The 16,572-nt window shown below is 37.9% G+C and overlaps 1 protein-coding gene across 1 annotated transcript; it reads right to left on the bottom strand.

The window, feature by feature from the left end:
- Nucleotides 1-180: 180 nt before the first annotated feature.
- On the bottom strand, nucleotides 181-1,852 carry LOC145055196 (protein SOSEKI 5-like). Its single transcript, XM_079003498.1, has 3 exons — nucleotides 1,465-1,852; nucleotides 1,330-1,399; nucleotides 181-1,237 (listed from the first exon to the last, which is right to left on the bottom strand). Exons 1-3 carry the CDS (start codon nucleotides 1,715-1,717, stop codon nucleotides 340-342), a joined length of 1,221 nt encoding a protein of 406 aa, XP_078859624.1. The 5' UTR covers nucleotides 1,718-1,852; the 3' UTR covers nucleotides 181-339.
- Nucleotides 1,853-16,572: the final 14,720 nt, after the last annotated feature.

The following is a 16,572-nucleotide window of genomic DNA, read 5'->3' as shown; positions in this document are numbered from 1 at the left end:
AATAATTATACTTTTTTCTCAAAAATAAAAAACTTATTTTTATCAGTTATTATTTTTAGTTTTGGAACCAGCTAAAAAAATCAAAATATAAGATGCTTTATAAAAAAAACTCTCAATTTTATATTTTTTAAATTCTAACAAATATTATTATAAAATTTTCTTATAAATAAGAACTCTCAATTTTATATATTTTAAATTTTATTATTATAACTTTTCTTAAACATACACATAGTTAGACAAATTTCATGGGTAAATGAACTCCAAGTGAAAGTAAAAGTGACACTAAATTACAAGAAAATTTCAAAAATAAATAAATAAATAAGATTTTACTTTCGAATTTTACCCATCTGCATTATAGGAATTAGATCGCTTTAAAGCTGGAAATTCGTCCTTTTTTGTCTCGATTAAGCTCCCGCTGAAATATTCTTTATCTTCCATCATTTTTTTACTTCCCTTGTTTTTCCTTTCAGGAACGACGGCGTTTTCGCTTGTTGTTTCCCCTGCACCTTCCTCCACTTGATCATTCACCTCTTCTCCACGTGGCAGCATACATGCCTTGTACTGTGACCCGAGCGAAAAACTCGGGTTTCTTTTTCCCGGTCCACAATCCCGGAAAGATATTGAACCGCAAGAAATCAGCTGCATCAGCACCGATGGTGCTTTCGTTTTATTTCCGGCCGTTGGATTGATCGTGGAGATCATCTCTGACTCTGTTTCTGACCTTACGATTAGTTTATCATCGGATTTCATCAACGACTCTAGGGTTTCCGGGCTAGAATCGGACGGCGGTGGTGAAATCTCGTTGCGGCTTAGTTCGGAACTCGCGTTGTCTTGATACGATTCGTTTGGTTTATCTTCTTCTTCGAGTTCGCTGATCATCGCTCTCCGGCGACGGAGGCTTTCGTCGGTTTGAGTGGAGGCGTCGGCAGCGACTCTACCGGCGGAGGACTCGCCGGTGTAGACTTTGTACTCATGAAGATCGATTGCGCTCCATGATTGGTTCCTCCTGCTCCTGCCAACTGAGAAATCAAACTCATCGATGGATTTTAATGTCCCGGAAGACGATGATCTTTTCGAAATGGATGAAACATTTTCATCGGATTTGGAACTGAACTGAGCGCCACCGCCGGGGGCGTCGAAGAGCTCCGATCCTTTCAGAATATACTCTTGGCCGTGCGCCGGGTAAATAAAATCATTCTCCGACAAATCGTGCCAGACGAATCCGTTTTTGTAACTCCTAAACCACAGAAATCAAATCAAATCAATTCAACCCCTTTGGTCATAAATTCATGATAGCGATTACAATTTGAAAACAGAATTATCACTAACCTTTTAGAAGACCATGAGTACAACGCAGCCATTCCTTTTCCACGTAGAGAATTAAGGCGATCGATTACATCTAAAATTCCAAAACAAAATTCAATAACTAGAACACGTAATGGATATTGAAAAATCGAAGTTTACCTCGAAGATAAAGTCCTTCAGAGGAGGAGATAGGAACCTCAACGAAATGAGGATGTTCGAGGTGGCCATTACGAGTGAGGTAGTAAACAACAGGTACTTTACGTAGTCTGTTGTGAGAAGGAGGAGGTTCGATCCAGACTTTTGTCCGTTCAGGGCTGCGTTGATCAGCTGTGTGGTGGTGTTTCTGTTTCCACTTGTTAGACATGTGGTGGAGCTCCGTCGTCGTCCTGGTTGATTTCGGGATGACCTCCATTTGAAGTTTGAAGGAAGGAGGGAAAGGCGGAGAGAAGATTTATTCAAAATGGGATGCTGGAGACAATGCACTAAGAAACAAAAGGAGGAGGACTGGAGGAGGAGATGAGACTGGTGGTGGTTGTCGTTTATCCGTTGCTACTGAATCCATAGGCCATATGGTGGTGTTTATGTATGTATACTGTAGATTTGTAGGTAGCTGGGGGTTTAATTTTGATTGACATGTGAATAGAATTCATTTTATTTTATGTTATTGTCTATTGTATATATTGTATATTGATTGACTTGTCAATGAAATTCATTATTCAACCTTTTTAACAACTTTAGTTTTTGATTTCTTATCGATGCATTGATACTCGCACCGTACGTTTTTTTTTATCATAACTTTAGACTTTTGCAGAGTTTTTTTTACGAAATTTTATGTTGGTTGTGAAATTTGAAAATTTCAATTGTTATATATATTTTTTTGAAATTATGTTTTGATTGTGAAATTTGAAAATTTGAGTTGAATAATCCTTAGTAAATGCATTCAAAATTGGATATTATTTTTTTTTTTTTGGGAATAGTTGATTTTGTTAACTGAAAAATCCAGAATATTCGATATACAAAACTTTAGGATATATATTGAGATATCAAATAATAGAGGTAAAAATGAGATGTTCGTGTCGTGTTTTTAGTTAACAGTGACGACAATTATATAAAACGAATATGAGCGATACAATGTTGAGTAATGTTTTTTGAAAGAGAAATGTCAACACAATATCGTGTTAGGTTGCAACAAAACAACTTAAACACTTCAGACAAATATCAAAACAAACTTCGGTGAACTTGTAGAATTAGCTGTTTGGCAAAATCTGAATTTTTAAGATTTGAATTTTTAAGAGGGTCTGAATTTTTAAAATCTGAATTTTTAAATATTGTTTGATTGGAACCTCTGAATTGTTGTGCTGAATGATAAAAATAACCATTTTACCCTTTGTATCATTTTCTTTCAATTACAACATCATACCTTTTTTGAAAAAATTAGGTTCCCTCAAACTAGGATGCTACAAATGAATATCATACATGTGAAATATATTTTTATATCAAAGTAGGAAGCTAAATATAAACATTACACCCATGTAAACAATGTACCCATCAAGGATTCAATCACATCCTGTGTGTTTATACATAACTTTCATATTAATAGCAAAATGATGGATGGATATCAACACTTAAGTTACCAAATATCAATAAACCCGTCATTTTAGTCTTCCCAAAGCTCTGGCAACAGATATCTGCCATTAGCCTTGCAATCTTCTCATCTTCTTCATCCACCATTTATGTTAATTAAGTTCTTGATACATACCTTGAAATCATCTCTATAAAAATGATTGATTACAGATGCTTAAAACAGTTGGAAGGACGTAAGCACACATTCAAACTATAAATCAATAACCAATTTGGTAGCTTACCTGCAATCGTGAGAACCCAGAGCAACAAATTGATTCAAAAAGGAGGAAGTGTGATTTGGGTTCGGTACCGATTGGATTTTGGGAACAGGAAAGAACTAAACGCAAAAAGGGGAGGCATCAATTCCGTACCTGAACAATAGAGGAGATCGGAGGACGCATGGTGGAGACTAGCGTTGTCGAGGACGGCGTTGTCGGAGCTAGGCGCCAGAGGTCTAACCTTGGTGGTGTGAGTTGATTGATATCAGAACGTGGGGTCGACGATGCGAGGCGGTGATGTCGACGATGGGGGCGGCAATGCAGTATGGGGTCGACGATGCGAGGAGGTATTGGAGGGTAGCGACGGCCGATAAAGGGGTTGTGACTGGCATCGAAAGTAGATGCGATTGTGGGAGGCGAGGAAGAGATGAACAAGTGTGGGAGGGCACGAGGATAAGCACGTCTTTTTTTTTCAGATACCCTTTTAGATCTTACCGAATCAGATGCATTTTTAATTTTCAGATCGTTTTTTAAGAGCTTAACAAACAATTTGAATCTTTAAGATTTAGACATAGCCTCTTTTAAGAGGCATTAAGTGGTAAACAAACAACCCCTAAGACTTAAAAACAAAACATAAATCAAAGGAACACAATATTTAATGTGGTTCGGTCAAAGTGACCTACGTTCACAGGCGAACGAGAGAATGGATTTTATTAGCTTTGTAAAACTATTACAAACATTCAAAATTATATCTTACTGGAGCTCTCACAGAAATCTAGCAATTTTACAATGATGAGAATATGTGCATATTTATAGGAAATCATGAGAAACCTTAATTATGATGGGCCAGGCATATCCATAATAAGCCCGTAAAGGGGTTGCCTTAAATTTCAACCAATCAAGTAATGTCATGTGGGCGCTTTTAGAATCTTCAAACACGTAAGGATCTTCTACAAGCATCATCTGCGAAAATCTTCTATGAGCATCATCCGCGAGCATCTTCCATGAACATCATTGCAAGTAACTTGTGACATCCCCATTTTCACGGCCAAAAAAGACCGATGTTGTTTATGCTTTATAAAAATCAGAGTACTTCATTTTATAAAAATGTTGCGGAATTTGTTCCCAGAAAAACATGGTAAATACGTTATTAAAACATTTTCGAAGAAACGTATTTATTTCATTTTAAAACGTTTGGGATGTCATCGTTAATACAGAAACATAAGCATAAACAGAACTTACAATTATTTACACTAGTGATCTACATCTCTTTAAATCTCTCAGTGTAATGTCACTTCATATCAACACCTGTGATATAAATAAACTGAGTGGGTCAGGTTGGGAAACCTGGTGAGTACATAGGGTTTTCAACCCACAATAATATAATTATTATGTTTAAACAATCAAACAATCAACCCAATTACCCATCCCCATTATCTTCTTTATTCTTAAGGATCTACCCTAAGAATCAGCTATTTCTCATTCATTCATTCCTAAGGATCATCCTAAGGAAACAACATGAAGTCCATTGTTGCCAATGACACATTGGTCAAGCGCAGCTGCTAATATTGTCACTTAGGCTCAGCTGCCAGAATTAGGACATTTTCTATGAGGCGCTTCTGCCGGTATTGACCTTTAAACACTACTGTCATGGTCATAAGGCTCCTTATTAGGCGCAACTGCCGATACTATCCTTGGAGCGCAGCTGCTAGGACGTTTACCGTAGATCTAAATCATCTACGGGTTGTGGCGCAGCTGCCAGTGCTCATCTATAGGGTACTAGGTCCACTGCTGCCAATGTATACCTATAGGGCACTAGGTCCGTACTACTAATGTTCCTCTATTTCAGCTTTTATCCATCATCATTCATCTACCCATGTTTTACCCAACATATCTTGTAGATATAAAATACTTTATACAGTTTACATCATTTAAAACATGTATAAAAATCTTTCACCAGCATAGACAGCAAGTATTTAGACAATATGCACACATAGCACGTAAATTTATAATAAAATACTTCATATCTATGTGTAAGATGAAAGTAACTATGCACTCACCTGATTAGGTGGTGATTCCGAACTCAGACAGCACTTCGTTATCTCAAAACAATTTTCCTCGACAAAACCTAGTATCAATACCACTAGGGTTTAGTTTTTAACGTTAACCACGACTAATTAATAGTCTAGCTATTATTACTATTATATAAGCGTTAAATAACACTCAATATAACTCATAATAATAGCCCAAATAATTATTTTAAGGTCCTAATAATGTTACTATAATTAAATAAAATCTATATTAGATATAGTATAGGCGTAGCTCACTTACAGCGAGTTTTTATTAAAAACCGGTCTTCGCTGGAGCAGCGTTTCCAAGCCGAAAGCTTTTCTTCTCGGAGCCGTCAGGCGCTCCGGGGCTTTCTTCTCGTGCTAGGGAGGTTCCGTAGACTTGGGAGGGGTTTAGGGAGGCTAGAGAGAAGTTAGAGAGAGAAAGAGAGGCTTATGGTGTGAAGAAAATATGAGGAGTTCACCCTTGTATTTATAGGAGTTTTATAGTAAAGTAGTCTCTAAGCTTCGTCCGTAACTTTTGCATACGAGCTCCGTTTTTGTCTGTCTTTTTACCGTTGAGTTCCTATTAATGAGATCTTCAACTTTCATTTAGACCTCGTTGGCTAATTCTCATTCTATCTCGGATTTACAAAACTGTATCGAATTCGCCGCGCTCGAAAAGTAGGGACTAAGCTTCGTCCATAACTTTCGCATACGAGCTCCATTTTTGTCTGTCTTTTTACCGTTGAGTTCCTATTAATGAGATCTTCAACTCTCATTTAGACCTCGTTGGCTAATTCTCATTCTATCTCGTATTTACGAAACTGTATCGAATTCGCCGCGCTCGAAAAGTAGGGACTAAGCTTCGTCCATAACTTTCGCATACGAGCTCCATTTTTGTCTGTCTTTTTACCGTTGAGTTCCTATTAATGATATCTTCAACTCTCATTTAGATCTCGTTGGCTAATTCTCATTCTATCTCGTATTTACGAAACTGTATCGAATTCGCCGCGCTCGAAAAGTAGGGACTAAGCTTCGTCCATAACTTTTGCATACGAGCTCTATTATCGACGTTCTTTATATCCACGCGTTGGTATTTACGAGTACTACAACTTTCATTTAGATCCCGTCGGCTAAAAATCGACCGATCTAAAATTCAGATTTCGGGCTGTGCACTGCTATGCTAAATCTTAGAAAAATCATAACTTCCTCATACGAAGTCAGATTTGGGCGTTCTTTTTATTGATGTTCTTAGTTTAACATATTCTACGACTTTCTTTTAGATCGCTAAGGCTAAATCTCGCTCTATCGTAAATTCACTATTTACGCTTCCCGGTATCGTGCCGGTTCCGTCGCGAAACTTCAACGGGTCATAACTTCTTCGTTATAACTCGGTTTTCGGCGTTCTTTATATGTACGAAAACCTTGTAACATACTCTACAACTTGGTTAAGATTATTTATTCTAAATAATCTTTTGTCGAAAAGTTGTTTTCGACCCCTATTGCCTCTAATTTGACTAGCCCAGATTTGCGGGCGTTACAATTATCTCCCCCTTAGGATGATTACGTCCCGGAATCATCAACAAAACAGGGTCGTATAATGACTCCATACGTCATCTCTTCATCCTAGTTAATAATTATAACTTCTACATTCCTTCAATTCTATCTTTTAAACTCATTGACTGTAAGTGTACTCGATCGTGCACCTGCTCTCTACCTCAGGTTAGACTCCAAATTATGACCTTCAAGTCACAATCTCGATCCCTGCTGGATAGGGACTTGAGATAAGTTCTTTTATTACTAATATAGATCGATGTATCATATTCTAATGACCTATCATCGTATGTTGCAACACTTAGACTTAGGTCTCTTAGAGTTAAATTCTAAAACAGACTATGCCTTCCTTCATGTTCTAATGTGATATAATCACACTTTAACATTAGGCATTTCTAGCCACCAACTTCTTTAACAACGAGTGCGATACTTCTATTGATCGCTTTGATTTCAACCGTTTGGTTTAAGTCGGATGCTACATCAAACTTGGTTCTCTGAACCACACAACATACTCATCGTAGTCGGACTTGATTCGATATGACCACTAGGGTCGGAATATCAACAATCTTCTTAGTCATTACCGAAACGATGGTAACAACACACTTGAATAAAACGAAATCAATTACTAGCTTCTTGGTAACCTTGTGACTTTCCCTGATCCAAGTGTGAGTCCTGTGCTTCCGGTAGTATAGGCCTCTACTACCATCCACACCTACTCATACCCGTCCCAAGTATTGTCTCGCAGTTTTCCAAGTCACCATACAAGAAAATCACATAACAGTTTAACACATCAAATATCAAAACGAAGGTTTTATATTATTCCTTAAAATGTTTACATAGGTGTTCAAGTTCACCCTAAACTATGCCCCTAACAGGCTACATCGCGAGGTACTATCTACACGATTACTCCATAACTCGATCCTTGGATGTCAAGTGTTAACTCCTGAATCTTCGCATTGTCATCTGCTTCGTCAAGGATCATTTGAAATGTTCTCGCTTTTTGCTTTGGCGGCACATATGGCTTTGTAGCCCCCTCTCTCTTTGGGTAGTCTTGCTTTCCTTTTTGGACCTTGAAGATCCTTCAAACTTCCGCTTCTCTCCTGACTTATCTTTTTCTAGACCCTTTTCTCTTACCTGGGCCTCTACGTTCTTAGCTGCCCTAACAGCTGTTTTCAAGGTAGTTGCCATTTTGACCATTGGGCCAAAGTCAGTGGGCAGTCCGTTAGCAAACCTATCAATCTTGGAGAGTTTAGAAGGCACCAAGTAGGGGAATAGCTTCATCCTCTTGGTGAATGCGGTGGCATACTCATCAACACTCATCTTCCCTTTCTTCAGGTTCTGAAACTCGTTGTTTAGGTCTATCAGATCTATCTCCGAGCATACTGCATTTTCAACTGTTCCAAGAACTCTTCCCATGACATCCTTAAGGCTTCTCCTCGTGGCATCGTATCTGCCAATAGCTTCCACCAGCTCAAGACTCCAGTTTTCAGTTGTCTTACGGCGAAGACATTCTTCTGTTTCTCGCTACAGTCGCAGCTCTCAAACACCATTTCCATCTCGGAGATCCCATCCATAATCTCAACAGGCTTTGGGCTTCCTGAGAGACTTGGTGGTTTCGCACCCAAGAAATTCTTGTACATTCGCCCATCCTTGTCGTTTCTCCTCTCCAGGCCATCTTGAGTCCCCACTTGACTCACTTGGCGACTGTAGTTCCCTTCCTCCGATTGCTCGGGAATCAGCTCAGGTTGCTCAGTGGGCATAGTAGGTTCGTCCCTATTCGACATCCTCCTCATTTCTTCCCTTTATTCAGTTAGCATAGCCCGAATCATGGCTTGAACTCTAGCCATTGTGACTGGCTCAGGTGCAACTTCTTCTACAACAGATATTTGCTGAACCACTAGGGGTTGGTTCCTATTCTCATTTGCATTCACGTTTCCGCTACGGGTCCTTGCCATCTTGATCTATACACCGAATAAGGTGAATCTAGACCTTTACTTAGGATTGACGTTTAAATCATCCTTATCACTCCGAAACGTTTACATGCTAGTTCTAATATCGTAGTCGTACGTTTAGAATCCTAAACATATAAGGTTTCCAGATCCGGTCGGCAACAGACCATAGATCCGAATAAATAACAGCATATAAGGCATAAAGCATTTAGCACATAAAAGCATTTTAGGCATAATTCCTAAAATAAGCTAGTGCTCACACCTCACAATCATCGCTTAACATTCTAAGTTTAAGTCTAGAAATAAATTCATATTCCTAGTTCGCTTAAACTAATGCTCTGATACCAACTGTGACATCCCCATTTTCACGGCCAAAAAAGACCGATGTTGTTTACGCTTTATAAAAATCAGAGTACTTCATTTTATAAAAATGTTGCGGAATTTGTTCCCAGAAAAACATGGTAAATACGTTATTAAAACATTTTCGAAGAAACGTATTTATTTCATTTTAAAATGTTTGGGATGTCATCGTTAATACAAAAACATAAGCATAAACAGAACTTACAATTATTTACACTAGTGATCTACATCTCTTTAAATCTCTCAGTGTAATGTCACTTCATATCAACACCTGTGATATAAATAAACTGAGTGGGTCAGGTTGGGAAACCTGGTGAGTACATAGGGTTTTCAACCCACAATAATATAATTATTATGTTTAAACAATCAAACAATCAACCCAATTACCCATCCCCATTATCTTCTTTATTCTTAAGGATCTACCCTAAGAATCAGCTATTTCTCATTCATTCATTCCTAAGGATCATCCTAAGGAAACAACATGAAGTCCATTGTTGCCAATGACACATTGGTCAAGCGCAGCTGCTAATATTGTCACTTAGGCTCAGCTGCCAGAATTAGGACATTTTCTATGAGGCGCTTCTGCCGGTATTGACCTTTAAACACTACTGTCATGGTCATAAGGCTCCTTATTAGGCGCAACTGCCGATACTATCCTTGGAGCGCAGCTGCTAGGACGTTTACCGTAGATCTAAATCATCTACGGGTTGTGGCGCAGCTGCCAGTGCTCATCTATAGGGTACTAGGTCCACTGCTGCCAATGTATACCTATAGGGCACTAGGTCCGTACTACTAATGTTCCTCTATTTCAGCTTTTATCCATCATCATTCATCTACCCATGTTTTACCCAACATATCTTGTAGATATAAAATACTTTATACAGTTTACATCATTTAAAACATGTATAAAAATCTTTCACCAGCATAGACAGCAAGTATTTAGACAATATGCACACATAGCACGTAAATTTATAATAAAATACTTCATATCTATGTGTAAGATGAAAGTAACTATGCACTCACCTGATTAGGTGGTGATTCCGAACTCAGACAGCACTTCGTTATCTCAAAACAATTTTCCTCGACAAAACCTAGTATCAATACCACTAGGGTTTAGTTTTTAACGTTAACCACGACTAATTAATAGTCTAGCTATTATTACTATTATATAAGCGTTAAATAACACTCAATATAACTCATAATAATAGCCCAAATAATTATTTTAAGGTCCTAATAATGTTACTATAATTAAATAAAATCTATATTAGATATAGTATAGGCGTAGCTCACTTACAGCGAGTTTTTATTAAAAACCGGTCTTCGCTGGAGCAGCGTTTCCAAGCCGAAAGCTTTTCTTCTCGGAGCCGTCAGGCGCTCCGGGGCTTTCTTCTCGTGCTAGGGAGGTTCCGTAGACTTGGGAGGGGTTTAGGGAGGCTAGAGAGAAGTTAGAGAGAGAAAGAGAGGCTTATGGTGTGAAGAAAATATGAGGAGTTCACCCTTGTATTTATAGGAGTTTTATAGTAAAGTAGTCTCTAAGCTTCGTCCGTAACTTTTGCATACGAGCTCCGTTTTTGTCTGTCTTTTTACCGTTGAGTTCCTATTAATGAGATCTTCAACTTTCATTTAGACCTCGTTGGCTAATTCTCATTCTATCTCGGATTTACAAAACTGTATCGAATTCGCCGCGCTCGAAAAGTAGGGACTAAGCTTCGTCCATAACTTTCGCATACGAGCTCCATTTTTGTCTGTCTTTTTACCGTTGAGTTCCTATTAATGAGATCTTCAACTCTCATTTAGACCTCGTTGGCTAATTCTCATTCTATCTCGTATTTACGAAACTGTATCGAATTCGCCGCGCTCGAAAAGTAGGGACTAAGCTTCGTCCATAACTTTCGCATACGAGCTCCATTTTTGTCTGTCTTTTTACCGTTGAGTTCCTATTAATGATATCTTCAACTCTCATTTAGATCTCGTTGGCTAATTCTCATTCTATCTCGTATTTACGAAACTGTATCGAATTCGCCGCGCTCGAAAAGTAGGGACTAAGCTTCGTCCATAACTTTTGCATACGAGCTCTATTATCGACGTTCTTTATATCCACGCGTTGGTATTTACGAGTACTACAACTTTCATTTAGATCCCGTCGGCTAAAAATCGACCGATCTAAAATTCAGATTTCGGGTGCTCTAATTTGCTCCAAACTCCTTTTTAAATGATCCGTTCCTTTAGCACTTGATCTGTTTCTTTGTCAGATGATTCAATGCCTTCTTAGATGATATGTTCATTTGGCACTTGCTCCATGCACCCTAAGTGCTACATTAAACTCAAAATGATCCATCCAAGTGTTCCACTTGATTCTAAGTGCTCCATGTTGGACAAGACTTCAAACCCCAACAATCTCCCACTTGAAGGCTTCAACAACTTCATCTGTTATTCATATTTTGCCATTCCTCAAAGTACTCTCTCTCTCTCTCTCCTCTCTCTCTCTCTCTCTTTACCAAGTCCTTCTCTTTGTGTAACATCCCAAAATCATGACTAAAATTTTCATTTTTCAATGAATTCCAAAACCGGGGATTAGATCGATTTTGAACTCCACCTACCTCATGGGAGGCACACCAGTTAAATTCTTTAGGAATACATCGGGAAAATCGCTAACCACCGACACATATGAAACCAAAACTCTCCTCTCATCCCGAGTGTCAACCACATATGTGAGGTAACCCATACACCCATGCTATAGATACCGTCGAGCCCTGGCAGCGGAACAAAAGGCTGAATCGACCCTGTTACCCTCACCATAAATAGTTAGTTCTCCCCCACTTGGGGTTCAAACTATCACCCATTGTCTCTCACAATCAATCATGACACCAAATCTACTCAGCCAGTCCATCCCTACTATGACGTATTCATCTCCCATAGGGATGGGAACCTGGTCAATCGGCTAAAACACCCCAAATATCTCTAAGTACAATACCGAAAAACACTCGAAGCTGTAACCCTTATATTCGTTGGTGATGGAAACTCGCAACAGACACTCCAGCTCCCCAACAGTCACAACAAAATCCCTACTGAAGGACTGAGATACAAAAGACTGACTCGCACCCAAGTCAAAAACCACAAGAGCAGGAAAAGAGTTCAATAAGAATGTACCTATCAGAAATACAAACATAAGTAAACAGGGAATAACTGACAAAATAATATGAGATACATACCGGTAACAACGTATGGCGCCTCCCTGGCCTCCTTTACTGTGAGCTAAAATGCACGACCCCTGGCCTTTAGGGCCTCAGATTTCCCCTGGTGTCCATTTACAATCCTTAAAGTAGCCTGACTGGTGTCTGAACTGGTCTGGTAAGCAAGGGACAGTTGGCCTTCATATGGCCAACCTGATCACAATGGTAGCAAATCCTTGTGCTCGACAGTGGGGCATGCTGACGACAATCCCTCATAATATGGCCCTCCTTTCCACATTTGTGATAACTAGTAGTTGATCGGCATGCGTTCTCGTGCGCCTTCCCCTCACTTTTCATAAGTGCAACCCCTCTGACTTCCAGATTGCGAATCAACAAGCTTGATTCTCTTTGCTGCCGCCTGTGACTGAGCTGGGGTCTACCTCTTCTCTCTTGTCTGGGTCCTAATCTTAATCTTTCTCCTCCGAGCGAAAGACTAAAGCTTGATGAGAGAGATGTACCACTAGGTAGACACAAACTCCCTGGTCTCTGATACAACATACTCGGGGCAGAAAAGGGCCCTCTTTGTAAACATCATGGTGATCTACATCACCGACTTTGTCGTCTCCTTCTGCGACATATACTCTTGGGCTAACCTCTCTCTCTCTCTCTCCTTCTCTCTCTCTCCCTCTTTATCTCTCTCTCTCCCTCTCTCTCTCTCTCTCTCTGCACCAGTGGCATATACTTAACATGAAACGTCTCGATAAACTGCTTCCATTTCACTATGACTTTCACTGTAGGAGAACTGGTCACCAGCTTCCACCAGTCATTCACCCCCAAAAGAAGAAGGTTCAGAACGCACTTGATCTTCTGATCCTCTGGACACGAACAAGTAAAGAAACAACCCTCTACATCTGATAACCACCTCATAGCAACGATCAGGTTGTTGACCCCATTAAACTCCTGGGGCTTCGTGTTGCTAAAGTTCCGGTACTGAAATGATCCTCTCTCCTGGAGTCCAACAACAACAATACCTGTAGTGTCTGCGACAACAACAACCTCGGAGACGGCAACATAGCGCTCGTCAAACATCTCGATCATGGTGGTATTAATAGACCCAAAGAACTCCGGGATCGCATCCCAAATAGCCATGATCACCTTGATGGTAATCATCTCACGGATATCATCGTTAGTCAATTTCGGCCTCTCCGGGCCGCCAACTCTTGATCCAGAACCCCTAGTGATCGCCATACTGAAAAACTAACCGGAATACGTCAATAAAGTGATAAATCATACTATATCAAGTTTTTATTATATACCAAAATATGAAAATTATTATGTTATATTTATAAAAATAAAATAAAAACATTGAAAACATTACATAACAGTTATAAAATAAAATATATTAAAATAGAAGGGGTTAAATGTATAACCTATAAACTATAAAAGTATATTGATCAATATATATATATATATATATATATATATATATATATATATATATATATATATATATATATATATATATATATTTTGAGTGTTCAAAATAAAAAAAAAAAATTATTTACTATAACGGGGTTGAGTGGTTAATAAGAAAAGACAATAATAATGAACACTGTGATTTTATCTTACCTTTATCGATAAAATACACCTTCAAACATTCTGCCGATTGGATGAAATGATTTAAATTTAAATTTTGTTTCTGTATATAATTGTTACTATATGAAGTTGGTGTTACAAAATATTTGCATGCATACAAATTCATCAATATAATTAGTTAAAACATTGGTTAGAGGCAAAATTATGGGAGTATGTCATTTTATTAGTTTATGTGAAGTCGTTTGTATTTTATACAGATAAATAAGATATTAATTAATTCCGTATTTTGGTGATCTTTTGTATGGAGAAAAATTATGAAAAACTTATCGTTGAACCAGTGATTTATGGCGATTACAATAGTGTAATTAGTTTTGGAAATCAAACTATATTTATAATATTAGGTTTAAGGGGAAATGACATGGTTTATTAAATTCATGTGGATTTGAACGTTTTTTGAACTTCATATTTTAGCAATATGATGCACAAAAAAGTATTTTTTTTAATGGTTAAATTATAAAAACAAACTATATACCGATATAGAGAAATATAAAATCTAATGTGTAATATATGCCAGATTGGGAAAAATATATTTCATTATGTAAATAAAAATGAGACAATATCGATAATATATTCAAATTTATACCGATCATTACATTATAAAAGTTATGCCAAAAAAAAAAGAAACTAAACAGTTTGAATTAATTGTGAAGGCAAAAAAAATTAAAATATAATACACTTACTATTCTTGGTGAGATTATTTTATTAGTTCATGTAAAATGATTTAATATTTTGAATGGATAAATAAGAAATTTGTTGAATTATATAGTTTAATGATATTGTGTATTAAGATAAATTACAAAGAACTTATCGACAACTTTTTTTTCATAATAAGATATTCAGGTATCAGATTCAACGAAAAATGACATAACTAATGAAATGTATATGTATTGTACGAAGAACATACATGTACTAAGTTAACCGAAAATTTCGAATGCTCACAAGGTTTTCTCGGAGTCACGTCGGTAAAGTTGTACCTATCCGAATTCCTTATTTTCGGGTAGTTTGTATTGATGACTATGGTTTTCGGGTTGCATGAACTACTTTGCCGATCCTCTTGGTCTGTGGTGTTTGCTTTAACTAGCAAGGTTATTGATGGTATTATTAAATGGTTCACTGTGTAGTGTCCGATAACCTAACAGTGTCTTAAACGTAACAAGGTCATGTATTGTAGAAACGATTGCTTCGAATTTTTTCATAGCACTCCTTTAAAAGATCATATTCTACGGTGACAGGGATTAGATGATGGTGAAGTTTATCATTTGTGTGGTATGGGTGCTTTGCTGGTGATTTTGCAGGGTTAGTGGTAGTGATATCACTCCTACTAGCCATACTAAGTGTCCCCTTTATTTCCTTTTTAATTTGTCATGCAGTTTAGAAAACCAGTGCCCATACATGATTTCTGTCGAACTACCACTGTCGCAATACATCCAAGAATGCATATGTCATGGATAAATTTGTATTTTAAGATGGGTTCATCTCCGTTTTTTTAATGGGTTTGTTGTTTGTCAAATAATATTTCGAGGATCCCCTTGTTGTTTTCCCCATGATGTGTTTTTGTTCATTGTTCTATTATTATGTTATGTTGTGTTTCACTGTTTTGTTCGTTGCGGGTAGCATAATGTTTTTTCTTTTCAAAGTTGGGTATATCATCTGACTGTTGTTGGTTTGGGGCCTTTTTGATGGTTTTGCTTGTGTTTTGCATTCTATTATATGTTTTATTCCCTCTAAAATATCTCTTGCGGTCGTGAGAATACATTTCTCAGAATGATGTTATTTCGAATGTCGCCAATGTTACTACGCTTCTTCTCCGATTGTCAATGAGGATTGTCACTACACATAATTTGACGCATAAGTTAGATAAGGATTGCACATATTGCGTGTTTAAGATTAACCATCTTTTCTGGCAAAGAGTAAGTTTGTCTCTTTTCGTGAAGGTGTCTTGATGTTATATGCAATAAGAAAAGTTGATATCATCTTTTAGCCGGTTTTTTTTATGATCCGGGTAAAAAAAGTTGCTTACTTGTACTTAAAATGGTTTGTTTAGTACATATATGTTGGGTTAATCGGTTGGTTCAATGGGTCATGGGTCGGATCTAGTTCATAATACAGGAGTGTTTGATTGAGTCATGCTGAAATAAAGGGATTATAGCCATGTTTTAGAAGGTGTACAACAGAAAAGGTCAAGTTTGACCAAGTTTATAGGAGATAACGAGATGTGCATGTGCATGTTTAATATAAATAGGTGTCTTATTTCTTTTGTTCCGTACCTCTATTTTTCATTGAATGTAGTAGCTTTCTTCCAGCAAGCTTACTTTCACATACATGCGTGAGTAGTGTGTGTTGTGTGTGTTTTTTGTTAAGGACATGTGCCAACAATTGGTATCAGAGCTTAGGACTCGCAAAGAGGAACAAAGCCAGTTTGAGAGTCGGTTTCACAAAAGGGGGTAGCCCTTTGCTGCAGGGCAGATGCAGCAGGAAACCGGGTTTCTGGTGAAGAGGGTCATGGATCGTCGGTAATGGGTTGATCACAAATGGTCTTAGCAGCTGTTGTCGGCGAGATTTGCGGGTGAGGCAGCCGGTGGGTCGAAGGTAAACAGAGGCTATGAAGGTGTTGGTGTTCGTCACTGGTTAATGGCGGAGAAGGTTTTTCAGTTGATGGGTTTCTTTGCTGTATGTCATTAGT

Source organism: Lactuca serriola, chromosome 5 (assembly GCF_051521515.1).
Source record: "Lactuca serriola cultivar US96UC23 chromosome 5, Lser_US96UC23_V15, whole genome shotgun sequence".
NCBI classification, from domain to species: Eukaryota; Viridiplantae; Streptophyta; class Magnoliopsida; order Asterales; family Asteraceae; genus Lactuca; species Lactuca serriola.
This window is presented reverse-complemented; position numbering and strand designations above follow the sequence as displayed.

Bases quoted from the DNA above. Each gene is read 5' to 3' on its own strand.
- LOC145055196 (XM_079003498.1), bottom strand. From the start codon at position 1,717: ATGGAGGTCATCCCGAAATCAACCAGGACGACGACGGAGCTCCACCAC. The intron at 1,400-1,464 runs GTAAACTTCGAT...TTGGAATTTTAG, and splicing joins TGAAGGACTTTATCTTCGAG to ATGTAATCGATCGCCTTAAT. The intron at 1,238-1,329 runs GTTAGTGATAAT...TCTGTGGTTTAG, and splicing joins TACTCATGGTCTTCTAAAAG to GAGTTACAAAAACGGATTCG.